A 27,880-nucleotide genomic window follows, 5' to 3' on the forward strand; every position below is an offset into this window, starting at 1 on the left:
AAAAAAAAAAAAAAAATGGATAGACGGTGTCATGCGTCTCCTGAAAACCTTTCAATGACTGGCCACATTGCTTTGCATAAGAAGCAAGATTCTTGGTGACTGGTTTCATTTCCCTACACTTTCCCCCTCGTCTACCACATTCTCATCACACTGGCCTCTGTTTCAGTTCCTTGGTCATAGCAAACTCCTACTTGCTTCAAAACCTTTGCACATGGGCGTGTGCTCCCACTCTCTCTCTCTGCATTTGGCTAGCTTATCTTCTGGTAACTAGACTTAATGACATCTAAGACTCTTCAGTCTCTCAGTCTCTCTTAGTTCTTTCCTACCATATTCGCTTAATGCCTCTTTTTTTTTTTTTGAGCAGGAATCTCACTCTGTCACCCAGACTGGAGTGCAGTGGCACTCTCTCGGCCACCGCAGCCTCCACCTGCTGGGCTCCAGCATTCCTTCCACCTCAGCCTTCCAAGTAGATGGAACTACGGGTGTGCGCCACCACGCCTAGCTAATTTTTTATTTATTGTAGAGACGAGGTCTCACCATGTTGCCCAGGTTGGTCTCAGACCGCTGACTCAGGCAATCCTCTGGCCTCGGCCTCCCAAAGTGCTGGGATTACAGGTGTGAGCCACTGCACCCGTTTTGTTTTGTTTTTTTTGAGTTGGAGTCTCACTGTACCACTCAGACTGGAGTGCAGTGGCTGCTCCCGGCCACTGCAGCCTCGACCTGCTAGGCTCAGGTGATCCTTCCACCTCAGCCTTCCAAGTAGCCGGAACTACAGGTGCGCGCCACCACGCCTGGCTAATTTTTTGATTTATTGTAGAGATGAGATCTCGCCTGCCCAGGCGCGTCTCGAGCCTGCAGGCTCAGGCAATCCACTCATCTCAGCCGCTCAAAGGCACGGGATTACAGACTGAGCCACCGAGCCCGGCTTGGACATTTTCAAAGTAGAAACTTGCCTATGACTTCTTTTTAAAAATTTTTATTTTAAAGCCAGTCTCAGTGACTTATGCATGTAATCTCAGCACTTAGGGAGGCGGAGGCAAGAGGATTGCCTGAACCCACAGGTTTGAGACCAGCCTGGGCAACTTGGTGAGACTTTGTCTCTACAATAAATCAAAAAATTAACTGAGTGTGGCGGCACACGCCTGTAGTTCCAGCTACTTGGAAGGCTGAGGTGGAAGGATCACCTGAGCTCAGCAGGTGGAGGCTGTAGTGGCTGTGAGTATGTCACTGCTTTTCAACCCGGGTGATAGACTGAGACTTCAACTAAAAAAAAAAAAAATTATTTAAAATATTTTTTGTAGAGATTAGGTCTTACAATGTTGCCCAGACTGGTCTCAAGCTCCTGGTCTCAGGTGATCCTCCCACCTTGGCCTCCTAAAGTGCCAGAATTACAGGCCTGAGCCACTGCAGCCTGAATCCTGAGATAATGGGTAGGGACAGTTTGACTTTACTCAGTCTTTTTTCACTTTTTTTTCACCAATGGGTTAAAACTGGCCTTTCCCACCTGGCTGGGAGGGGCAAGAACTTTACTGTCACCAAAGTGGCAAGATGCCCTGCGTGGGTGGGTGACATTGTCAGAGTAAAGCTGGAGTTTTGCAAATGATGGGATGGGCACGTACACAGAATGAAAATGCAGGGTTGCAAATCCTGCCCGAGGGAGCTCGAAAGGGGAACTGTGTGATGAATGGGGGCTGGGGAGTGACCGCTTGATAATTTGCCGCTTAGCTTCTGCTTTCAGCATCTGCTGAGACCAGATGGTGTGCAGTGATCTCTCTGGCTGGCTAAGCCGAGAAGAGCATAAAACTTCTCCAGTCTCTGTATAGACCTTATCTGATAGAGAACAAATTGTCCTGTAGTAATTAGCAAATTCATTCATATTCTCTCTCTCACTGAGAAATCTTACCTTTGATGATCTCTAAATGGGCTATGTTGATATCCTGCTCAAATATTGATTGAGGATTTTCCCCTAATCTCATAGCCACCCCTCCATCAAATCTAGCCATCCTGAAAGGTTTTCCTAATAAATTGCTGGCCTTCACAATCTCAGTGATTCTCCGACTTGAAGAGCAATTCCATCAAAAGGAGGAAGGCTTTCACAAATTTTTTTTTCCATTGTTGTCTGGAAATTTAAAAAATAAATATATGATTAAATAATATAGATTATTTGTTTATAGTTTCTACACAGTTATATCAAATATTTTATTTTATTTTATTATTTATTTTTTCAGTTGGAGTCTCACTCTGTCACCCAGACTGGAGTGCAGTGGCCGCTCCCGGCCACCGCAGCCTCAACCTGCTAGGCTCCGGCGATCCTTCTGCCTCAGCCTTCCAAGTAGCTGGAACTACAGGCGCGTGCTACCACGCCCAGCTAATTTTTGATTTATTGTAGAGATGAGGTCTCACCAAGTTGCCCAGGCTGGTCTGGAACCTGTGAGCTCAGGCAATTCTCTTATCTCGGCCTCCCAAAGTGCTGGGATTATAGATGTGAGCCACCACGCCTATAAGTTAAATGCCAACAAAACTACAAAAATTTAAAAAATAAAAATGAACATAACAATGTGACAGGTGATATTCGAATGAAATAAAATAACAGGTAAAGGGCAAATTCTTTTACACAGACATCTGGCACCATTTGCTGAGCTATGATTCAAGTCTCCTTACAGTTTGCCTTTTGCTTTTCAGATTCTACCATGCTGTAGTTTGGCTGTCACTTGGCCTTCATGCATAATTTGTCCACACAAAAACCTGTACATGCATGTTCAATGCAGCATTATTAATTAGACAAAAAGGGGAAACCTAAAACAGATGAATGGATAAGCAAAACACGGTATTCACACAATGGAATATTATTCATCCGTAGAAAAGAATGAGGTCTTGATGCATGCTGCAATATGGGGAAATCTTAAAACCTGTTAGTGAAAGGAGTCAGTCACAAGAGACCACATATTGTATGATTCCATTCACAGTCTATACGGAATGTCCAGATTAGGCAAATCTATTGAAATAGAAAGTAAACTAGTGGTTTCTTTTTGGGATAATGAAAACTTTCTAGAATTAGTGGTGATGGTTGGCACAACTCTATAGAAACGTATACAGAAAAAAAGACCTACCAAAGTGCATTTTTAAAAGGTTAATTTTATCTATATGAATGTATTTCAAATGAAAATTAAAATAAAATTGTAGGCAGTTCTCACTCTGAGATTGTCTGCATTCCCTTCCCTTGAAGTGTTTTATACAAAGAAAATGAATTCTTTTTTTTTTTTTGAGTCATGGTCTGACTCTGTTGCCCAGGCTGGAGTGCAGTGGCTGGGTCACAGCTCATGGCAGCCTCCAACTCCTGGGCTAAAGTGATCCTCCTGCATCAGCCTCCTGAGTACCTAGAACAACAGGTGCGTGCCACCACACCTGGCTTTTTTATTTTCCCCTGTGTATTCGAGGTCTTGCTATGTTGCCCAGGTTGGTCTTGAACTCTTGGGCTCAAGCATCCCTCACGCCTTGGCCTCCCAAAGTGTTGGGATTACAGGCGTGAGCCACCGTGCCTGGCCGACCCCTGCAAATTTAAAAATTATTGACCAGGCGCAGTGGCTCACGCCTGTAATCCCAGCACTTTGGGAGGCGGAGGTAAGAGGACTGTTTGAATCCAGGGGTTCGAGACCAGCCTGGGCAACATGAAGAGACCTCATCCCTACAATTAAAAAAAAAGTTAGCCGGGAGTGGTGGCGCGCGCCTGTAGTTCCAGCTAGGAACACCAGGATCGCCTCTCTCCCTTCTGCGGAACTGATGTCCTCACCACGCCTCCCCGAGAGGAAGGGAAAAAACCAAAAAACAAACAAACAAACAAACAAACACCCTAGCCTGGAGAACGCTGATTGGCTGAGATCTAGGAGGGGGCGGAGCAAAAGGGGGTGCGTCCTGTTCTCTCGGCCGGTGGGGGCGAAACCTTAGCTCGCGAGATTTTGCCCGTTCCGCATTTCGGATCCGCGAAGCTGGGGAGGCGGAGGGCTGGGCGGGTACCGCGGTCTGCTCCGGCTCTCAGCTGCTCGGAGCCGGGCTCGGAGCAACGGCGGCCGGGCTTCCGCGTCCGCTAGCTGAGGCCCGTCGGCTCCCTCTCGCCGGCACCGCAGCCTGACCGGGACGGGGGCCAGCGGCCCCTCCCCTCCCCCTTGAGGACCGAAGATGAGCTTCCTCTTGTGAGTGGGCTCGGGCCGGGGGCGCCGGGGCTGAGGGCCGAGGCCGGGAGGGGCCGGCGGGGCCGGGCCCAGGACTGGGGTCGGGCGGCGCTGGCCTTGCCTCCGCTCGCGTCCGTGGGGGGGACGGGAGGCCGGGAGGGGCCGAGCCGAGGAAAGTGGAGGCACAGGAAGCGGGGCGAGAAAACTGCTGGGGACGAGCAAGGCCCGAGGCCGGCCGCGCCTCCAAACTTTTCCGCCCGAGCGCCCCGGGGGCGGGGGGACAAGTTGGGGGCGGGGCCGCGGGCTCCTGCGTCTCTGGAGCCTCCTCCCCCGGTCCTTGCTGACTTCGCTTTTCGCCACATCACGTACCCAGGTTTATTATTGTCGGGGGTGTTTTAGGAGCTTGAAGTTAAGATGCGGGCCCTGCGGCCACACCGTTCTGCCCAATTCTGCTTTTAAAATTTTTTTTAGATTTTTACAACAGGAGTGGGTGGGGAAGGGGGAGGTTGTTGAACTCTTGGCCTCCGCTTCAGCCTCCTAAAGTGTTGGGATGACAGGTGTGAGCCGCCGCGCCTGGCCTTTCTGTTCATTTCTGGTTCTACCCATTTACTGGTTGTGTGACTTTGTCTAAGTTAGCCAACTTCCCTTGTCCTCGGTGGTATCTCATTTGAGAGAGAACTCCTGGGCTCAGGTGAGGCCTAGATGGACATCTTTATAATTTCTCTGATGATTCTTATGCACGTTAAGATTTGAGAAGCTTTGTTCTGGCATATTATTTTTTCAGGTGGCGTTCTCTACCTTGTAGGTCACTTAAATATGAGTTACAGGACTGAATAATTATCCAATTTTAATTATGGACATAGTCCACATGCTTGATATTTTTATTAAATTACACAATGTTTCATAACCAGACTTTACCCACTTTATTGTGAGAAACCAGTATTTTGCTACTATAAAATAACACTACTACAAATATCTTTGTCCTCTCATTTTCCCTCCTTTAGGTTATTTTCTTTTCTGGGTTTTTTTTTTTTTTTTTTTTTTTTTTTGAGTAAAGTTCTCACTCTGTAACCCACGCTGGAGTGCAATGGTACACTAACGGCCACCATAGCCTCCACCTACTGGGCTCAGGCAATCCTTCTGCCTCAGCCTTCCAAGTAGCTGGAACCACAGGTGCGTACCACCATGCCCAGCTAATTTTTTTATTTATTGTAGAGACGAGGTCTCACCATCTTGTTCAGACTGGTTTGGAATCTCTGAGTTGAGGCAATCCTCTCATCTCTGCCTCCCAAAGTGCTGGGATTACAGGCATGAGCCACTGCGCCGGGACAGGTTATTTTCTTAAGGGTGTAGTATCCTGCCCCTCCAAAAAAACTTTGACTTGTTGGTTTTGTATACAGGTTTTTGTGTGGATGTATGTAGTCATATCTCTTGGATATGTACGTGGGAGCAGGATTGCTGGTTTATCTGGCAACTGTGTTACCTTTAGCCTTTTGAGGAACTGCCAGACTTTCTGAGCATTTTAGGTTCCCATCAGCACTGTATGTGGGTTCCTATTTTTCCATGATCTAGATAGCCCTTGTTAATTATCTGTCTTTTTCATCATAGCTATCCTAAGTGGGTGTGGAGTGGTATCTTCTCAATTTGATTTGCATTTCTTTTTGTTTTTTGAGTCGGGGTCTCACTCTGTCCCCAGGCTGGAGTGCAGTGGCACACTCATAGCCACCACAGCCTCGACCTGCTGGGCTCAGGCGATCCTTCCACCTCAGCCTTCCAAGTAGCTGAAACTGCAGGCACTCACCACCACGCCTGGCTAATTTTTTGATTTATTGTAATAACAAGGTCTTGCCAAGTTGCCCAGGCTAGTCTTGAACCCCTGGGCTCAGGCATTCTTCTTGCTGTGTCTTTCCAAAGTGCTGAATTACAGGCATGAGCCACTGAGCTGGACCCTACTTTAACTTTTGACACTCACAGAAAAACAAATCTTACTTTATTTTATTTTATCTTATTTTTGAGTTGGAGTCTCACTCTATCGCCCAGACTAGAGTGCAGTGGCACACTTCCGGCCACTGCAGCCTTGACCTGCTGGGCTCCATCACTTCTTCCACCTCAGCCTTCCAAGTAGCTGGAACTACAGGCATGCACTACCACGCCCAGCTTATTTTTCACTTATTGTAGAGACGAGGTCTCACCAAGTTGCCCAGGTGGGTCTTGAACTCGCGGGCTCAGACAATCCACTCGCCTTGGCCTCCCAAAGTGCTGCGATTACAGGCTGAACCACTGAGCCCGGCCCAAATCTTACTTTAATTGAACCATTTTTCATAGGCTCATTGGTCATTGTACTCCTCCTTCCAGATTGCCTATTCATAGAAAAATACTTAGCTCATTTTTCTAAAGTGTTCCTTGTAGTCTAATGAGCCATAGAAGTCCTTTATTATCTAGTTAATGTTTTGTGATACTTGTTGCAACAATTTTTTTGTTACTTGTCTCTTTGTTCTGTTATGGGAGTTTTAACTGGTCTGTTTTGAAATCAGTCCATTTTTCTTTAAGGTTTCTAGGTTTTGTGTCATGTTAGGAAGACCTTATGAATGGTGTGCTATAGGAATAAAAGCTTATTTTTTCCTCAATAACCAGCTGTGTCTGTCTCGTTTGTTTCCCTGCTAAAAACTTCAAAATGCTATTGTTTCTTTTAGCATGGTTTGCTTTGATGTGTTGGCATCCCAAATATTTTGATACAGAAAATGGGATTTTTGAATTTACTTACCTGCTCCGTTTTGTGTAGGTAGAAATTGAGACCAAAAGGTTTGGGTTTCTTAGGTAATCATGGAGTTAGTATCAGATCAAAGACTGAAATCCACGGTTTTTTCTTTGGTGAAAGTACCTGCTGTAACAGATGTCTTCACGGGGCATAGTAAAATTGCCTTATTTGTGAATTGTGCTGTTAATTCTGCTTTTATGTGCAGAAAAATACATAAAACATTTTTTTTACTGTGATCATTATATCTCCTTTCTGTCCTGGTATTTTTCAGGGAGTATTTTTTATTTTATTGCATAGAGCACTTTACAAACCTAAAATTATGTCATTTTGCTTCTGGTCCTAAAAATTTATATGCTTTTAGCCAGGTGTGGTGGCTCACGCCTATAATCCCAGCACTTTGGGAGACTGAGGTGAGAGGATTACCTAACCCATGGGTTTTGACCAGCCTGGGTAACATGGCAGCCCCTGTTTCTACAATAAATCAAAAAATTAGCCAAGCATGGTGGCGTGCACCTGTAGTTCCAGTTGCTTGGAAGACTGAGGTGCAAGGATCACCTGAACCTAGCCTGGTTTTGAAACTGACTCAAAAAAAAAAAAAAATTTAATATTCTTTTACTTTTAACCTAACAGCAGCAGCCGCTCTTCTAAAACATTCAAACCAAAGAAGAATATCCCTGAAGGATCTCATCAGTATGAACTCTTAAAACATGCAGAAGCAACTCTAGGAAGTGGGAATCTGAGACAAGCTGTCATGTTGCCAGAGGGAGAAGACCTCAATGAATGGATTGCTGTTAACAGTAAGTTTCAAAATAATGTTCCACTTTGCTGGTTTATAGAAGGGTTTTGCCCAGATCTTTTTCTTAATGAATTTTCTTTTACAGATAATACATGTTGTACTAGGACAGACTGTAAAGAAACACATAAGTACAGATATATCCAAAACTGTGTTGCTCCTTTCAGAGTACTTGGTGGCAGTTGTTTGGTTGAATAGACAGACCTGAGGATAAATCATGAGTGCTTTGGGGTAATTTCTCATGAGAATAGTATGAAGAGCTGAGTGTGGTCAAATAAAAGATTGGTAAATGCAAAGATTCTGCCTGTGGTGGACCATGGCTTGGTAGTGAAATCCATCCACACAGTTTTGCCTCCCCTCAGCAGCACTCATTGACCTGCATGTACAGGAAAATCCATTGCAGTCAGAGATTGGGAGGAAATGGAGGAATCTATGGGCTTTGAGTTTTAATCTTTGGAGTTTAAGCGAATGAGGTCATGACATGGAGCAACATGCTAAGGCTAGAGATTTGAAAGCGAGAGTTTCTCATTTCTGAGATGAGATAGTTTCTGGGTGATAAAGTTTAAATTAGGAATTTCAGATGTTCCAGTAATTTTTTTGTTTTGAGTTGGTGTCTCACTCTGTCGCCCAGAGTGGAGTGCAGTGGCACACTCACGGCCAGTGCAGCCTCAAACTGTTGGGCTCAGGCAGTCCTTCCGCCTCAGCCTTCCAAGTAGCTGGAACTACAGGCACACGCCACCATGCCCGGCTAGTTTTTGTGATTTATTGTAGAGATGAAGTCTCACCATGTTGCCCAGGTTGGTCATGAACCTGTGGGCTCAGGCAATCCTCTCGCCTCAGCCTCCCAAAACGCTGGGATTATAGGCTGAGCCATTGCGCCTGGCCTGTTCCAGGAATTTTTTTTTTTTTTCCAGAGCCGGCTGACTTTGAGTTTGAAAACAGGTTTTGGCTACAAACATGCAGGTTTAAGGCACATTCCAAATTACCAGAAGCCCTGACACTGGCAGGGAACTGGCTTTGTTCTCCTGGCTTTGCATGGAAGATGGAACAGATGACTTTCCGGTCTTTTTTTTCCCCCCTCTAAAAAGGAGTGAGGTTGGCAATAACAAAGCTCATGACACATTCTCTCCAGATGCAAAGATAACCCTTAGAGGTCCTTCTTTTTTCTCCTCAGTGAGGACATGGCATTCTACCCACCCAATTACCCTCACCAGAAATGTGTATGCAGGAAACAGACTTGTACACATCTGTCTGGTAATAACTGTAAGAAAAATATGCCTCCAGGTAAAAATATAAAATGAAACAGAGTCTTAGCCACAAGCAAAGGGAAAGGACTGAATGAGCCAGGAAATAAAACATCTACTTTAGCAGCAAGAGGCCATGAGAGGTGGGGTGGAAAAGGTATCCTGAGAGAGTTTTAGACCCACCCAGGTCCTTCAGAATAACACATCGGTCAGGAGGGTTGGAGGATGGGGCCAAGGCTCTAGGACAGTGCACCTTGGGGTCTATTTGTGGATTTTCTAGAAGCAGACATTCTTTTGACCTCTTCCTGGCATCGCTGCTGCCAGCAGGTGGACAGACGTGAGTCACCAGTCATCGTTCAGTCATTGCCACCACAGATCTTTAGCAGAATCTTCCAGTAATCCCCTGAAGTGACTTCCATGATCTCATGGTACAGCGACTTGCCATACATCCACTTATACTCCAATCTGATGTTCAGGAATTTTTTAAACTTTTCGTTTTGAGTCAGAGTATTACTCTGGCACCCCGGCTAGAGTGCAGTGGCAAGATCACAGTTCACCTCAGTCTTGGCCTTCTGGGCTCAGGCAATCCTTCCATTTCAACCTTCTGAGCAACTGGGACTACAGATAAACATCTTCACACCCTGCTAACTTTATTTTTTATTTTATTATTTTTTTGTAGAGATGAGCTCTTATTATGTTGAACTCCTAGACTCAAGTGATCCTTCTGTCTCAGTCTCCCAAAGTGCTAGGATTATAGGCATGAGCCACTGTACCCGGCCCATTTAAAACTTTTTAAAGGAAAATTTCAAACTTGTAAAAGTAGAGAAAATATTAGCTGGGTGTGATGGTGTGCCTATAGACCTAGCTACTCTAGAGGCTAAGATGGGAGAATTGCTTGAGCCCATACAGTGAGCTATGATTGCACTGCTGTACTCCAGCCTGGGCAACAGAATGAGATCTAGTCTCAAAAAAATAAAAATAAAAAGCAGGTTGGGTGCGGTGGCTCAAGCCTGTAATCCCAGCACTTTGGGAGGCCGAGGCGAGAGAATTGCCTGAGCTCAGCGGTTCCAGACCAGCCTGGGCAACTTGGCGAGACCTCTTCTCTACAATATATCAAAAAATTAGCCAGGCATGGTAGTGTGCGCCTGTAGTTCCGGCTACTAGGAAGACTGAGGCAGAAGGATCGCCAGATCCCGGCAGGTCAGTGCTGAGATGGCCTTGAGCATGCCACTGCACTCCAGCCTGGGCGACAGAGTGAGACTCCAACTCAAAAAAAAGAAAAGATACTATTATCCTTTAAACTTATCAAATATTCAGTCAGTGTTCACATTTTCCCTCACTATCTTATAAATCTTTCTTTTCTTTTTTTTAATTTATGCCAGATTAAATCAGAATCCAGCATGGCCTATGTGTGTTCCTTGATTCTCGTAATCTACAGGTTTCCCCTCACTGCAGTTTTTCCTTGCTATTTTTTTGTTGTTGTGGAAGAAACCAGATGGTTTTCCATAGTATGAATTTTGCTGATTGTATCCCTCGGTGTTTATTATCATGCTCTGTGTTATATCTAGATCATTTCTGTCCAGTAGAACTTTCTGCAATGATGAAAAGTGTCCTATACTCGCTTTTTTTGAGGTTCTGATCTTATCTATTTGTTACTCAAAAAAATCTTATTTTTGACTAGAATCAGACTTGGAAGTAGAAGCTCACAGAGAGGACAGTCTGTGCCTCTTGGCAATCTGTTCCTGTCGTTTTTCTTTGGCCTCCTTCATTCTCTTGGTCAAAAGTTTAGCATATTCTGCGACCTCTTCCTTATTTTTCTTAGTACGCTGTTTCTTCAGAGCAATACGCCAGCGTTTGTGTTCAGGACACGTGGAGTGACAAGTTGCTGAATCTTGGGTGTTTTGGTCCTAGGTTTCTTACCTTCTTTGTTTAGGGGCTTTCTTACAACATACTGGTGGATATCATCTTCTTTAGAGAGACTGAAGCGTTTGCAGATCCTGCTAGCCCTTTTGGGCTCCAGTCGACGAGGTACCCAAGTCAGTCAGCCCAGGAATATCCTTCTCACCTTTTTTTTTTTTTTTTTTTACAATAACCAAGTTGAGAACTCTCAGGTTGGTGTCCACAATACAAGCCCAGACAGATTTGCGCTTTCTTTTTCCAGTTCGCCTTGGTCTGTAACAGGAATGCCCCTTACTCAGCAGCAGGCAGACGCAGCCATGGGTCAAGACACCCTCCTTCATGGGGAAACCTTGTTTATCATTTCCGCCACTGATTCGGACCATGTAACCCTTCCATTCATCACCCAGGGAGTTCACAGCAACTTCTGTGCCATGCGCTTCTTGTAGAAGCTACTGAGCTTGCATTCATTATCCACTTCGATGAGTTTCTGGCAGCCAGTGGCCGGGAAGGAGATATTCAGCTACATTTGAAGTAGCTGACGGGCTCCCAAGCGCCATGAAAAAGAGGCCCCCTATACGCTTATTGTAGCCATTTAGCACTTGAAACACATTTAGTGTGACTGAAGAGCAGAACTTTAAATTAAATTAAATTTGACTTAATTTTAATGTAAATAGCCGTATGTGGCTTGTTAGTGCAGACCTAGAGCAAATGTGTTTGTAAGATATCTTAATAGATGGTGGTATGTTTTTCTATAGTGTCTAGTTGTCTTTTTTTTTTTTTGAAAGCAGGATTTATTGAGAGGACAGAAAAGCTCCTACAGTGGGAGGGGACCCAAAGAGGTTGCCTCTTTTTTTTTTAAAGTCACCCAAAATCCATAGTTTATATTAGAATTTATTCTCATTGTTGTACATTCTGTGGGTTCGGACACTAGTAACATGTATCCACCATTATGGTATCATCATAGAGTAGTTTCACTGCTTGCCCTAAGAATCCTCTGTGCGGGCAGCCCCTTTGGGTCCCCTCCCACTGTGGGAGCTTTTCTGTCCTCTCAATAAATTGTGCTTCAAAAAAAAAAAAGAATCCTCTGTGTTCTACCTGTTCATCTCCTCTTCCCACTAACCTCTAGCAGCCACTGACTTTTTTTTTTAAATTGTTTCTAGTTTTGTCTTTCCAGAATGTCTGTAGTTTAAATCATATAGTATGTACCCTTTTAGACTGGCTTATTTTACTTAGTAATATGCATTTAAGTTTTCTTCAGTCTTTTCATGACCTGATAGCTCATTTATTTTTAGTTTTGGGATATTCTATTTTCTGGATGTATCATGGTTTATTTATTCATCTACTGAAGAATAATTGGTTGTTCCGAAGTTTTGGCAATTTTGAATAAAGCTGATGTAAACATATGTGCACAGGTTTTTGTATGGACATATGTTTTCAGCTCCTATGGATAAACTCCAGGGAGCAAAGTTGCTGGATTATATGATAAGAGCATGTTTAATTTTTTAAGAAACCACCAAATTGTCTTTCAAATTGGCTGTACCATTTTGCATTCTTTCCAGCAACGAGTGAGAGTTTCTGTTGCTCCACATCCTCACCATCATTTGGTGCTGTCACTGATCTGATTTTTGGCCATTTTACAAAGTATGTGATGGTATCTCATTGTTTTACTTTGCATATGACACAGGGTGTCTCTTCATATGCTTGTTTGCCATGTGTATATGTTGAGGTATCTGTGCCTGTTTTTTTTAAGTCTCATTCTGTCACCCAGGCTGGAGTGCAGTGGTCGCTCACAGCCACAGCAGCCTCGACCTGCTGGGTTCAGGCAATCCTTCTACCTCAGCCTTTCAAGTAGCTGAAACTACAGGCGTGTGTCACCATACCTGGCTAATTTTTTGATTTATTGTAGAGTTGAGGTCTCGCCAAGTTGCCCAGGCTGGTCTTGAACCTGTGGGCTCAGGTCGTCCTGTCGCCTTGGCCTCCCAAAGTGCTGGGATTATAGGCGTAAGCCACCGCACCCGGCTTGTGCCTGTTTTTTTTTTTGTTGTTGTTTTGGTTTTTTTTTTGCGTTGGAGTCTCACTCTGTCGTCCAGACTGGAGTGCAGTGGCCGCTTCCGGCCACCACAGCCTTGACTTGCTGGGCTCTGGCAATCCTTCCGCCTCAGCCTTCCAAGTAGCTGGAATTACAGGCGTGCGCTACCATGCCCGGCTGATTTTTTGATTTATTGTAGAGATGAGGTCTCGCTGCTCAGGCGGGTCTTGAACCAGCGGGCTCAGGCAATCCACTCACCTCAGCCTCCCAAAGGCGTGGGATTACAGGCTGAGCCACCGAGCCCGGCTTGTGCTTGTTTTTTAATTGAGTTGTTTTCTTATTGTTGAGTTCTTAAATTCTTTGTATATTTTGGATAACGGTTCTTTATCAAATATGTCTTTTGCAAATATTTTCTCCCAGCCCGTGGCTTACCTTTTTATTCTTTTGATAGTGTCTTTTGCAGAGTTTTAAAAAATTTTAATGAAGTACAGCTTATCAATGCTTTCTTTCATGAATTATGCCTTTGATGCTGTATGTAAAAAGTTGTTGCCATACCTAAGGTCTTTTAGATTTTTTCCTGTGTTTCTCCTGTGTCTTCTAGGAATTTTATACTTCAGCATTTTACATTTAGGACTGTGATCCATTTTGAGTTCATCTTTGTGAAGAGTGTAAGGCTTATATTCATGAACTTTTTTGGATGTCTGGTTGTTCCAGCACTATTTGTTGAAAAGACTGTCTATGCTCCATTGTATTGCCTTACTTTTTTTATTTGTTTTATTTATTTGTTTGTTTGTTTTGAGTCAGGGTCTCACTCTCGCCCAGGCTATAGCGCAGTGATACAGTCACGGCTTACTGCAGCCTCCACCTCCTAGGCTCAGAGGATCTTTCTGCTTCAACCTCCTGAGTGGCTGGAATTAGAGATGCCACCACGCCCAGCTAATTTTTAAAGAAATTTCTTGTAGAGATGAGGTCTCACTATGTTGCCTAGACTAGAGTTGAGTGTATTTATGTAGGCCTATTTCTAGGCTCTCTATTCTGTTCCAGTGAGCTGTTTCTCTTTTATAGTAAACTTCTTGAAGTTGGTAGTGTCAGCCCTATAAACTTTGTTCTTTCTTCTCTTTCAGTATTGTGTTGGCTACTCTGGATCTTTTGCTTCTCTGTGTAAACATTAGATCCAGTTTGGCAGTAACCACAAAATAACTTACTAGCATTTTGACTGGATCTGGTTTTCTTTTTTTTTTTCTTTGAGTTGGAGTCTCACTCCATTGCCCAAGCTGAAGTACAGTGGCATGCTCAGGGCCACCATAGCCTCAACCTGCTGGGCTCAGGCAGTTCTTCCACCTCAGCCTTCCAAGTAGCTGGAACTATAGGTATGCACCACCACGCCCAGCAAATTTTTTGATTTATTGTAGAGATGAGGTCTCACCAAGTTGCCCAGGCTGGTCTTGAAACCCTGGACTCAGGCAGTCCTCTTGCCTCTACCTCCCTAAGGGCTGGGATTACAGATGTGAGCTACCCTGCTTGGCCTAGTTTTCTTTTGATGTGGTATTAACCAGTTGTTGATAATCATTGCTCTGATAGTGCTTTCTGGTAGAAATACAATGAAAAGTCTGGGCAACATAGTGAGGCCTCATCTCTACAAAAATAAAAAATAAAAATATTAGCCAGACTTTATGTTATGTACCTGTAATCCTGGCTACTCGGGCAGCTGAAATGGGAGAGTAGCTGAAGTGGGAGAGTTGCTTAAGCCCAGGAGGTTGAGGCTGCCGCTCTACTCCACGTTAGATGACAGAGTGAGACCCTGTCTCTGGGGGGGGAAAAGATAACGTAAGCTACATATGTAATTTTAAGCTACATATGTAAGTTTTTTAATAACTACATTTTTTAACAATTTGTTTTTCTTAACGCATTAAAAAGCCATATTTATATTGCTCATATTGATATTGAGAAAAAAACAAGGTGGAGAACTGTCTAGCATGTTTTATGTAAGAAAGGGTAAAGACATTTAGGAGCAGGAGACACAAATTAATAAAATAGGGACCTAGGCAACATAGACAAACCTGGTCTGTACAAAAAATTAGCTGGGCCTGGTGGTGTGCATTTGTAATCCCAGCAGCTCAGGGGGCTGAGGCAGAAGGATCACCTGAGCCCAGGAAGTAGAGGCTGTGGTGAGCTGTGATCCTGCCACTATGCTCCAGCCTGGGTGACAGTGAGATCCTGACTAGGAAAAAAAAAAATTCCTCATATATCCCCTCTAAAATAGGAAATTCCTATACCACATTTTGAGAACAGCTATTCAAATCAAGCCAACTACCATCTAGACATACTTTCTTTTGAATGACTATTGAGTTCCCAAGTGTTACTTTCTTAGAAATATGACTTATTAAGAGGAAGGCTTATAAGTTTTGTATAAAATTCCTTTTGGCGAGATGAAATTTTTTTATCTGTTTGTTTTTTAAGAAACCTGGAAAAGCCCTAGTTGATTTTTAGGTACTCCTTTAGGGACTAAAACAATTTTTAAAACTTTCCAAAACTTATGAAAACTTTCCAAAACTTATGTGGTTCTCTTTGCATAAACTAAACTTCACTTAGTTAAGTTTATCACTCACCCTCTTCAACGTTTTTCCAGATCTAGCTGAAGATCCCTAAGGAAGTATTCTGTGACTACACTCAACTCCTTATGATTTTACCTTTTCTCTGAACTTTTGTAGTACTTACTGTTGTCCTTTGGATCCTATTTTCTTATATCTTATTCATCCTTTTGATTTTGTTAGTTGGAGACTCCAGGGCAAGGAATTTTATCTGAAGTCTTTTAGGCTCAATATGCCATAGTCCTCAAATGTTTATGATTAATTAGTTTTTTGGAGTTTTTTTTTTTTTTTAGTTTTAGTTCACTCTGTCACCCAGGCTAGATTGCAGTGGCATACTCAAGGCCACCACAACCTTGACCTGCTGAGGTCAGGCGATCCTTCTGCCTCAGCCTTCTAAGTAGCTGGAACTACAGGTGCTCACCATCACACCCAGCTAATTTTTGTTTTTGATTTATTATAGAAACTAGGTGTTGCCAAGTTGTCCAGGTTGATCTCAAACCCCTGGGCTCAGGCAATCCTCTCACCTCCACCTCCCACAGTGCTGGTATTATAGGCCTGAGCCACCAAGACTGGTCGAATTAGATTTTTTTAAATGCCCACTGATAAAGCTGATACACCTTCTTCCTCACAGTGTATTCCACACACTCTTTTTTCTTTTCTAACACAAATGGTATTATCTGGTCCAGATTTATAAGAAGCTATGGATTTTTCATTCCCTTGGATGTAATCATATTGTATATCCTAATGGTGTAATAGTCATCATTAAGTTAGAATTATCTCCAGTATTTTATTTTCCTGTTGTTACATGCTCGTTAGAAGCTTAGTATATTGAAAGTTAACTGTTTTCGGGTGTAACAACTTAGAATTTACAGTATCATTGGATTATAAAATCTTCTAAGGGTTTAGCCAAGAACTTAGGTGCATTGTCTTTTTTCCTTCAACTGAGAGACCTGACATTTTGTTGTATTCTCACAGACATTTAAACACAATTCTGCTGTTATCTCTGCAGCTGTGGATTTCTTCAACCAGATCAACATGTTATATGGAACTATTACAGAATTCTGCACTGAAGCAAGCTGTCCAGTCATGTCTGCAGGTCCGAGGTATATATACTACCTATTATATAGGTGTTTGGATTACTATCACTAATTGATATAAATTATATAATAGTGGAGGCGAGAAGGTTGCCTGAGCCCACAGGTTCGAGACCAACCTTGGCAACATGGCGAGACTTCATGTCTACAATAAATTAAAAAATTAGCTTGGTGTAGTGGTGCATGCTTATAGTTCTAGCTACTTGGAAGGTTGAGGCAGAAGGATCATATGAGCCCAGGAGGTCGAGGCTGCGGTGGCCATGAGTGCCCCTGCACTCCAGCCTGGGTGACAGAGTGAGACTCTGACTCAAATAAATAGATAAATAATATAACATAATATAATATGGTATAATATAATATAACATAACATAACATAATATAATTATAATACAAAGACTTGTTTTTATTATGTTTGCTTGTGCAAAGGTGATTCCCTTTTGTTAGTTCTTGTATACTCACCTGTAAGCTTTTTGTTATTTATTAAGTACCTTGTTATGTAGGTACTCAGTGTTTTGACTTTTATATTGCATATAAAAGTAATTTATATTGCAAGTCTGAATGTCCGGAGTCTCACTATAGGGAACTGTAGGTGCTCGCCACCATGCCCAGCTAATTTTTTGATCTATCATAGAGATGAGCTCTCGCCAAATTGCCCAGGCTGGTCTTGAACCCCTGGACTTAGACAGTCCTCTCGCCTCCATCTCCCAAAGTGCTGGAATCACAGGTGTGAAGTGTCGCACCTGGCTTTATGGTTCCCACTTCTAACTTGTAGATAAGTTTCTTGGAAAAGTTTTTTAGTTGGCCTTTTATTTTTATTTATTTATTTTTTGAGTTGGAGTCTCACTCGGTCGTCCAGACTGGAGTGCAGTGGCCGCTCCTGGCCACTGCAGCCTCGACCTGCTGGGCTCAAGTGATCCTTCTTTCTTAGCTTCCCAAGTAGCTGGAACTACAGGCACATACCACCATGCCCAACTAATTTTTTGATTTATTGTAGAGATGAGGTTTCTCCAAGTTGCCTGGGCTGGTCTTGAATGTGTGGGCTCAGGCAGTCCTCTCACCTCCGTCTTGCAAAGTGCTGGGATTATAGGCGTGAACTACTGTACTTGGTCCGTGAAACGGTTTTATCATCTTAGCTTCACTGATGATAATAATTTAATGACCAAGAGTCTCAGAATGTAGTGGACCCATCTGTACTTTATCCAGTCCTTGACCCCCCCTCCGTTTTAGACATGAATGCAGTTCCTTTGTCTTTATAAAGTGCTTATAAAACATCTATGCTGGCACTGCCCACTGCCTCATTATCTCCCTTTTCTCTTCCAATTATAACTAGTTATATTTCAGAATAATTTTATAGCGAACTTTTGGTAATCTTTAGATTAATTAATTAAAGTTACATATAGCTTCTATTGACAGAATGCTTTGATTACAAGTTGCACCTTTGTTAATGTTTTTGAAAACTTTATCAGTACAATGTATTTTTCTCCAGATATGAATATCATTGGGCAGATGGCACTAATATTAAAAAGCCAATAAAATGTTCTGCACCAAAATACATTGACTATTTGATGACTTGGGTCCAGGATCAGCTTGATGATGAAACTCTTTTTCCTTCTAAGATTGGTGAGTGAGTTAACATTGTATTTTTCTTTTTTCCCCCTGTTTGCGAATTGAGCAGAATGAGTCTCCAAACCAGAATGAGTTCAGAGGCTCCCATATTTTTCTTTTTGAATGATAAATGTGTTCTTTTTAGCACTGTTACTTTAATAGAGACTGCCAGACTCTCCAAAAAGTTTGTGCCAATGTATACTCCTTCCAGCCATATTTGGGTCTGCCTGTATTTCTTTGCCAACTCCAGTTAATTAATCTTTTCTAATTTGGTTTAATGAATTTCTGTTTTAATGTACATTTAAAGAATATTGATAAGCTTGAGTATTTTTGGTTTATTGATTATTATATGTTTTCTATTTATATCCTTTGTTCATTTCTACATTAAGGATATTAGCTCTTTGTCCCATCTGTTGTATGTATTTTTCTCTAGATGCCTTTGTCTCAGGTTTTATTTACTTTGTCCTATTAATCATTTCCCTCTATGGCTTGAGTTTTAATACAATGATTAGAAAGGTTTTCCTCTACTTCAAGGTTATAAAAATGTCCGTGTTTTAATTTAATACTTTTTTAGGGATTTTTTAATTAATCAATGAATTATTTTGAGTTGGAATCTCACTGTCTCCCAGGCTGAAGTACAGTGACATGCTCATGGCTACCACAGCCTCTGCCTGCTGGGCTCAGGCAATCCTTCTGCCTCAGCCTTCCAAGTAGCTGGAACCATAGGCATGCACCACCATGCCCAGCTAACTTTTTAAAAATGTATTGTAGAGATGAGGTCTTGCCAAATTGCCCAGGCTGGCCTCGAACCCTTAGGCTCAGACAATCCTCTTGCCTCCACTTCCCAATGTGCTGGGATTATAAGTATGAGACACCATGCCCAGCTGTGGTTTTTTATTTTAAATCTTTGGTCATCAAGAGTTTTTTTTCTGAATGCAACCTTAATTTTTTTCAAATACAGATAGTTTGTCCCAATGTCATTTATGAAATACATTGGTCTTTTCTCCTCTGATTATCTTAAGTGCACAACAAATTGCCATGTATTTTGGGGTCTTTTAAGTCTCTAATCCGTTCCTATAGGAATTCTACACTGTTGTAGTTGGTGTGGCCACGCATCTGTTAGCATCTTTAAGGCTAATCTTCCTTTCTTGCTCTTCTTTTCAGATGACTCAGCTATTCTGCAATGTTTGCTCTTCCAAAGAACTTAGAATCATTTTGTCAAGATAAAAAAATCTTAGATTTTAATTATGATTGCTTTTGATTTTTGTAGATCAGTACAGGGATTCTTGTTCTATTACTGAGTCTTCCTAGTCAAAAACAAGATATCATTTGTTTTTTTTTCCCATGTCTTTTAAGTCTTATTTGCTCTTGTAAAATCTCACACTTTACTTTGTTAATCCTTCAAGTTTTTTTTGCTGGGTGCAGTGGCTCACGCCTGTAATCCCAGCACTTTGGGAGGCAGAGGATTGCCTGAGCTCAGGGGTTCAAGATCAACCTGAGCAACATAGTGAGACCTCATCTCTACAATAAATCAAAAAATTAGCTGGTTTTGGTGGCACATGCCTGTAGTTTCAGCTACTTGGAAGGCTGAGGTGGAAGGATTGTCTGAGCCCAGCAGGTCAAGGCTGTGATGGCCATGAGTGTGCTACTGTACTCCAGCCTGGGTCACAAAGGGAGAATATGACCCACACACACACACACACACACACAAAATCTTTTCAAGTTTTAAAAAACTTATTCCTAGGCATTTTATGATTTTTGTTCATAATGTGGTTTTTAGCTGGTTATTAATTGTTATATAGGAAAGCTGTTGATTTTTACATAAATTTTATAATTAGCCATCAAACTCTATTTCTGTTAGTTTTTGGTGGGTTCTCTTGAACTTTTTAAAATATACAACCCTATTGTACTAGATAATGTTAATTTTGCCACTTCCTTTCTGATATATATTCTTGTTTTATGCTTATGTAATTGCACTAACTGGTATTTCCAGAACAATGCTGAGTAATGGTGATGAGGGCAGACATCCTTTTCTTGCTTCCTTACTATTTATCCAAGGACTTCTAGTATTTAGTCATTAAACAGGAATCTTGCTTTTGGTTAGAGGCATATAGATTTTTTTTTTTTTTTTGAGTTAGAGTTTCACTCCGTCACCCAGACTGGAGTGCAGTGGCCGCTCCCGGCCACCGCAGCCTCGACCCACTGGGCTCTGGCGATCCTTCCACCTCAGCTTTCTGAGTAGCTGGAACTACAGGCGTGCGCTACCACACCCGGCTGATTTTTGATTTATTGTAGAGATGAGGTCTTGCTGCCCAGGCGAGTCTCGAACCCGCGGGCTCAGGCAATCCACTCACCTCGGCCTCCCAAAGGCGCGGGATTACAGGCTGAGCCACCGAGCCCGGCGGCATATAGATTTTTAAAAAAAATTTGTAAGTCTGCCACAAAGACCTAGAGGTATATGGATTTTTTTAAAAAATCATGTTAATAAAACACCTACTCATTTCTATTACAGAATCAGGAATGGTTATATAGAGTTTTATAGAGTTTTATCAGATACTTTTTGTTGTTGATACCCATAACGTTTTTTCCATTTATTTTTAAGAATGTTCAGCTGGAAGACTATTTTACATTTGTTAATGTTTTGATTAAGAGTTTGGCATCAGTTTTTATGGAGGAGATCAATCTGTGTCATTTTCTATTTAAGGATGTCTTATAAGCAACATTTTAAAAAATTCCTTTTTGCAGTCTAATTAGAGATTTTTTTCAGGATAAAACTTTATATCAAGTTGTTACACTTGGTTGATTTGCTGTTGGTTAATTTTTCTATTCTGTTATTAAATCTTTTATTTCGGGCTGGGCACAGTGGCTCATGCCTATGATCTCAGCACTTTGGGAGGCTGGGGCGGGAAGATTACTTGAGCTCAGGAGTTCAAGACCAGCCTGGGCAACATAGCAAGACCTCGTCTCTATAAAAAAATTTTAAAATTAACCCTTTATTTTCTTTCTCGCAGATCTCTTATTTTATATTAGCTGTGATTGAATATATTGTTATAAATTCAGCTTGGAAAATACGTAGATTAAAACAAATTGCTTATTTCTTTACTCATTAAGTTTTCCTCTTATGGAAGATAAAAAATTCTTTTGACTTTATTGTCTTTTCTGAGTTTTCCATTCTTCAGTAATTCATTCTGATGTTCTGGAATCCACTCCTCACCCCATTAGGTTATTATCTATATCTTGCTTTTGCCAGTTATTTATTTTTATTAGAACTATTATTAATTTTTTTTTACTGATATATCCAAGCTAGTTTCTTTTATTAACAAGATACCCATTTACACATTCAGAAAGAAAAGGGTGTTTTTTGGTTTTTTGGTTTCTGGGGTTTTTGTTTGTTTTGTTTTTTTGAGTTAGGGTTTCGCTCTGTTACTTTGGCTGGAGTGCAGTGGCATAAATATAGCTCACTGTGCCTCAAACTCCTGGACTCAGGTGATCCTTCCATGTCAGCTTCCCAAGTAGCTGGGACTACAGGCCTGTGCCACATCACTCAACTAATTTTTTTATTTTTATTTATTTTTTATTTTTATTTTTTTCTGATGATAATGTCTCGCTATGTTACCTAGGCTTGTCTCGAACTCCTGGCCTCAAGCAATTCTCCTGCCTCGCCCTCCCAAAGGATGGGATTACAACCCAGCTGTTGTTTGATTTTTAAATCTACCTTTTTTGAGTTAGAGTTTCACTCTGTCACCCAGGCTAGAGTGCAGTAGAACGTTCATGACTTCCACAGCCTCAACCTGCTGGGCTCAGGCAGTCCTTCCAACTCAGCCTTCCAAGTAACTGGAACCACAGGTGTGTGCCACCACACTCAGCTAATTTTTTGATTTATTGTAGAGATGAGGTCTTGCCCAAATTGCCCAAGCTGGTCTTGAACCCTGGACTCAGGGAGTCCTCTCACCTCTGCCTCCCAAAGTGTTGGTATTACAGGCGTGAGCCACTGTGCCCAGCTTAAGTCTACCTTTTCAATACATGAATACAAGATCCTGCCCCGAAAGTCATACCCATAAGCCCCAGGATAATGTTTGAAAAGTCCTTCTGCCTTAACCTCTCGAGTAGTTGGAACTATAGGCATGAGCCACCACACCCCACTACTTTTTAAAACTTTTTTGTAGAGATGAGGTCTCACTCACTACGTTAGGCAGGTTGATCTCAAACTCCTGGGCTCAAGCAATACTCTCACCTCAGCCTTCTAAAGTGCTGGGATTATAGGCATGAGCCAGCGTGCCTGGCTGCATTTTAATTTCAGGAAGAAACTCTAATATTTAACAACTAAAATTATGTTTATTTGCACTTTGATTCAGCAGCATCTTATATAATTTGATGCCTGTGCCTACTGTTTTAAGGCAGTCAGAAAAAGTTTGGTATGTGAAAACATATTTAGGTTTAGATTCCCCCCCCCATACTCACAGAAATAGGTTTGTGTATTTGTGTATTTGTGAATTTGTATGTTTATGTGTTGACTACAACACTAAACTTTGTACTGTTAAATTAGATAAAAGACTAATTGTTAGGCCAAACATGATGGTTCATACCTGTAATCCCAGCTCTTTGAGAAGTGGAGGCGAGAGGATTGCCTGATCCCACAGGTTCGAGACCAGCCTGGGCAATATGGTGAGACTTCGTCTCAATAAATCAAAAAAATTAGCTGGGCATGGTGGCGCGTGCCTGTGGTTCTGCTACTTGGAAGGCTGAGGCAGAAGAATAGCCTGAACCTAGCAGGTTGAGGATGCAGTAGCCATGAGCATGCCACTGTACTCCAGCCTGGGCAACAGAGACTCCTATTTAAAAGGGAAAAAAAGCAAAAAAAACTAATTGTTACATATGTATATTTGATTATAGGTGTCCCATTTCCCAAAAACTTTATGTCTGTGGCAAAGACCATTCTGAAGCGTCTGTTCAGGGTGTATGCCCACATTTATCACCAGCACTTTGATTCTGTGATGCAGCTGCAAGAGGAGGCCCACCTCAACACCTCCTTTAAGCACTTTATCTTCTTTGTTCAGGTAAGTTGAACCATGTTGATATCTGTCCTTTGACTTGGACTTGTTTGGATTGATAACTTTAATAAAGAGCAGTGTTTCTTACTTATAGAGTTAAGTACAAGCAAACTCTCTTTTCCATTTTATTTCATTCCTATGTGCAGTTTTAAAAGGTATCACCCTCTTTTTTTTTTTTGAGTTGGAGTCTCTGTCATGTAGGCTAGAGTGCAGTGGCATGCTCACAGCCACTTCAGCCTCGACCAGCTGAGCTCAGGCTGTCTTTCCACCTCAGCCTTCCAAGTAACTGGAACTACAGATGCATGTCACCACACCTGGCTAATTTTTTGATTTATTGTAGAGACAGGGGCTTGCCAAGTTGCCCAGGCTGGTCTCGAACCCCTGGACTCAGGCAATCCTCTTGCCTTGGCTTTCCAAAGTGCTGGGATTACAGGTTTGAGCCACCGCACCTGGCATGGTATCACCCTCTTTTAGACCTTCTGCCTTGGGCTTTAGCCCAGGGCTCTGATTAGGGTATATCATTTAGTGATGTGGCCTGTGGTTTTGAGCCCCTTAGTTAGAATTGGAACCTGTTAAAATCATAATAATTAGAGATATATAACTCTGTGTGCAAAATATAAATATAGCTGTTTAGGACCAGGCATGGTGGATCACACCTATCATTCCAGCACTTTGAGAGACTGAGGTGGGAGGACTGCTTGAGCCCAGGAGTTCAAGATCAGCCTGGGAAACCTAGCGAGACCTCATCTCTACAAAAAGAAAAAAAAAAGCCAGGCATGGTCATGTGCACTCATAGTCCCAGCTACTCGGGAATCTGAGACAAAAGGATCACTTGAGACCAAGAGTTTGAGGCTGTGAGGAGCCGTGATCGTGCCACTACACTCCAGCCTGGGCGACAGATTGAGGCCCTGATGCAAAAAAAAAAAAAAAAAAAATTGGTGTGCTATTGTGAGATATGTATTTGGTCTCCCTCCCTGTTTCCTGATATATAGTTGCTAAAATCCTTGGCATCTCCAGAGTGATGAATGTCTTTTGTATGTTAATGATTGGTCTTCAACCCCAATCTCCAATCTCTCTCTCTCTCTTTTTGTTTTTCAGATTCAGGGGTATACAAGCATGTTCACTACAGGGATGTATTGTGTAGTGGGGGGATTGGGTCCGCAGATAGTGAACATTGTGCCCTGTAGGTAGTTTCTGAGCCCCAATCCTTTGCTCCCTTCTTCCTTATTGGTGTCCCCAGTGTCTATTATTTTCATCTTTGTGACCGTTTAGCTCCCACATATGAATGCCAACATGTGGTATTTGGTTTTGTGTTTCCAAGTCAGTTCACTTAGGATGATAATCTCCAGCTCAGCTCCATCCATGTTGCTGCAAAGGACATGATTTCATTCTTTTTTATGTCTGCCCACCTCCCAGTCTCTGAAGAGGGGATGGACAGGGACTGAAGGTTGATTACATCAATGACCAATGATATAATTAATCACAGCCAAGTAATGAGGCCTCCAAAAAACCCAAAAGGACAGGGTTTGAAGAGCTACCAGAGAGCAGAACATGTGGAGGTTCCCGGAGGATGGCATGCCTAGAGAGGGCATGGATGCTTAGTGACCCTTCCCCCATATCTGACCCTGTGTGTCTCTGTTCATCAGTATCTTTTGTAATATCCCTCATAATAACCCAGTAAGCTTGTTTTTCTGAATTCTGTCTAGCAAATTAATGGAGGGGGGATTTATAGGCAGAAGTATAGTAACAAGCTGTTACTTTAGACTGTTGTCTGAAGTGGGGGGCAGTCTTGTGGCATCTGACACTACCTCCAGGTAGAAAGTATCAGAAGTGAATTTAATTGGAGGATACCCATCTGGTGTCCACTGGAGAAATGATTGCTTGCTTGTAGGAAAATGCCCACGCTTTTGATCACAAAAACATTCTGAGTTGTGAGAGTGTAGTAGGAGAAACTGACTTTGTTTTTTCCTATAGCCTTACAATAGGGGACCTGTTAAATAAGAACTCAAGGTATTAGTATGATCCTCACTGTGTTAAACATTAAAATCGAAATTATATATATAATGGCCGGGCATGGTGACACATGCCTGTCATCGCAGCACTTTGAGAGACCAAGGCGCACACCAATTTTTTTTTTTTTTTGAGTTGAAGTCTCACTCTTGTCGGTCACAGCCACCCACAGCCTCAAACTGCTGGGCTAAGGCAATCCTCCCACCTTAACCTTCTAAGTAGCTGGAACTATAGACACATGCTACCACACCCGGCTGGTTTTTGTGATTTATTGTAGAAACAAGGTCTCACCAACTTGCCTAGGCTGGTCTCGAACCCCTGGGCTCAGGCAATCCTCTCGCCTTGGTCTCCCAAAGTGCTGGGATTATAGGCTGAGTCACCGTGCCCAGCCAGTATTTTTTAAGTGAGAGTAAAAACTAAAAACAATCCTATTGACCAGGTGCAATGGTTCAAGCCTATAATCCTACCACTTTGGGAGGCCGAGGTGAGAGGATCGCGAGTCCACAGGTTCGAAACCAGCCTGGGTAACATGGTGAGACCTGTCTCTACAGCAAATAAAAAAATTAGCTGGGTGTGGTAGTGTGTGCCTGTAGTTCCAGCTATTTGGAAGGCCGAGATGGAAGGATCGCCTGAGCCCAGCAGGTTGAGGCTACGCTGACCGGGAGTGTGCCACTGTACTCTGGCCTGGGCAACAGAGTGAGACTCCAACTCAAAAAAAAAAAAAAAATTCCTATTTTAAAATAGTCACAGAAATGATTTCATTCTTCTGGATTTCATACAACTGGGGTTGGGAATTCCTTCTCTAAAAGACATTTAAAGAGTTTTAGTTTTAGATCCATTTTAAAATTTTGTTTTTCTTCTTCTCTTTTTAGGAGTTTAATCTGATTGATAGGCGTGAGTTGGCACCTCTTCAGGAGTTGATTGAGAAACTTGGATCGAAGGACAGATAAATGTTTCTTCTAGAACAGTTACTTTCTTACTTTATCTACTGCTAGAGTTATTATTTCATTGCTATCTGTTATAGACTAGTGATACAAACTTTAAGAAAACAGGATAAAAAGAAACCCATTGTCTGTGTCTATTGACAAAATCATCCCAAAGGCAGGGTGGCGCAATAGCTTAAGGATGCAGCCAAATCATAAGTACTGTGTGGCCACTCCTGCTGTTGTCACAGTCATACTTCTTTGTAATATGTGATGACTAACCTGTAGTTTACACGTTTACGTATTATTCTTTTACTCAAGAAAATAATTGAGCCTGTTTCAGGTGACAACATAGTGGATACTAAGAGTTTCCACCAATAATTTATTAACAAGTTTCCAGAACAAATTTCCTAATAATACAATCAAATCGGTTATTCTTTTTTTATGAATAGAAAAGGTATTTTTAAGTTTCCTTAAGATTTAGAACATTTGTGTCACTTTGGATAATCTTTTAGTTTCAAGTTTGTATGCTAGTGTTTTTAAAGATAAGATATATGTATATTTTTTCAAAATCCATGATTTCAGTTTAAATCATCATGGCATATGCAGAATTGGAGTTACCAGAGTTATTTTTCAGTGACTTTATTTTTTGATCTTGTGATTTTATTCATATCTATCTAAATTATTAGGGGGGTGTGTGTGTGTGTGTGTGTGTGTGTGTGTGTGTGTGTGTGTGTGTATCAGAAATAATTTTTTTTGGCTTCTAAAGATGATTTTACAGGTTTTTATTTTGAAAAGTTTCATTCAAATTAATATGTAGCTTTTGGCTGAGAAAAAGAAAACTTCAAAAAATTATGACAGACTTAAATCTCAAAGCCACTATTTTCATTCACATTATTTTTCAGAAGCCTTGAAATTCTGGATAAGAGAATGGAAGAAAGTACTCAGAGTACTGTTATTTTGTTTCCTTCTATTAAAAAATTACTTCTATGTTTTTATTAAAGTGACTTGAGCCTTAGTTAAGAGTGAGTAGTGTCGAAATGCACAAACTTTATCCCAACAAGGATAAAACTTAAGGAAAACCAGGATTAAAAAAACCTTGCACACATTTTATAACACAGCTGAGGATATGGTGTGCTGCCTATTCTTGAGAGAGAGAGAGAGTGCATGCGCGTGCACAAGCTAAAGACAAAAATGTGTTTAAAGACGAAATGGGAGAGATAAGTGTAAAAAAAAAAACTTTATTCTGTTAATATTCCAAGGACAAATTGAGTTCCCATTAGGGTTTTATCCTGTTTTAGTTGTTTTTGTATCAGAACTCGAAACTTCTATTTCTTTTGGGATATGGAGAATCCTCCCTGTTAGTGAAGAAGCACCTATTTTTCATTTGTTTCCTAGGATGTAGTAAACTGGCTCTTTAAAATGTACTGAGGCACAATGAGTATACTGGAAGGAGCAAGTGCTGGACTGGCAATGCTTTACATTCTTCAGCATTCTGTGTTTCAGAGTTGTGATTTTTGAAAAGTACTTACCAGCCTCCTTTGATAAAGGTTAGATTTGATAAGGTTTTTTGTTGTTGTTGTTGTTGTTGTTGTTTTTTACTCCTTTGGATTATAAGAAAAGAATGACTTAGAAACTCCATTTTTTTGCCGGGCTCGGTGGCTCAGCCTGTAATCCCGCGCCTTTGGGAGGCTGAGGTGAGTGGATTGCCCGA

At 41.8% G+C, this 27,880-nt stretch overlaps 1 protein-coding gene and 1 pseudogene across 4 annotated transcripts; one reads left to right on the top strand and one right to left on the bottom strand.

Annotated features, from left to right (window-relative positions):
- The first annotated feature begins 3,884 nt into the window (after positions 1-3,884).
- Positions 3,885-26,726, top strand: MOB1A (MOB kinase activator 1A). 4 transcript variants are annotated; one of them, XM_021715705.1, is made up of 7 exons: positions 3,885-4,190; positions 7,558-7,724; positions 16,493-16,586; positions 18,064-18,197; positions 23,076-23,243; positions 25,219-25,225; positions 26,119-26,153. In XM_021715705.1, the coding sequence occupies exons 1-7, from the start codon at positions 4,177-4,179 to the stop codon at positions 26,126-26,128; spliced, it is 594 nt and encodes a 197-aa protein (XP_021571380.1). In that variant the 5' UTR covers positions 3,885-4,176; the 3' UTR covers positions 26,129-26,153. The 4 variants fall into 4 exon arrangements, with proteins under 4 accessions (XP_021571380.1, XP_008062568.1, XP_021571381.1 ...); XM_008064377.2 differs by lacking the exon at positions 25,219-25,225 and having other exon boundaries at positions 23,076-23,239; positions 26,116-26,726; XM_008064378.2 differs by lacking the exon at positions 25,219-25,225 and having other exon boundaries at positions 3,970-4,190; positions 7,561-7,724; positions 23,076-23,239; positions 26,116-26,555.
- On the bottom strand, positions 10,632-11,389 carry LOC103266739 (annotated as a pseudogene).
- Positions 26,727-27,880: the final 1,154 nt, after the last annotated feature.

The sequence above is a fragment of the Carlito syrichta genome, unplaced genomic scaffold (assembly GCF_000164805.1).
Source record: "Carlito syrichta isolate Samal-C Ts95f unplaced genomic scaffold, Tarsius_syrichta-2.0.1 Scaffold307324, whole genome shotgun sequence".
NCBI lineage: Eukaryota > Metazoa > Chordata > Mammalia > Primates > Tarsiidae > Carlito > Carlito syrichta.

What these genes read in the sequence shown, in the direction of transcription:
- MOB1A (XM_008064377.2), top strand. An exon ending in GTCATGTCTGCAGGTCCGAG is followed by an intron (nt 16,587 to 18,063) that starts GTATATATACTA and finishes ATTTTTCTCCAG; the next exon opens with ATATGAATATCATTGGGCAG. An exon ending in TCTTTTTCCTTCTAAGATTG is followed by an intron (nt 18,198 to 23,075) that starts GTGAGTGAGTTA and finishes ATTTGATTATAG; the next exon opens with GTGTCCCATTTCCCAAAAAC.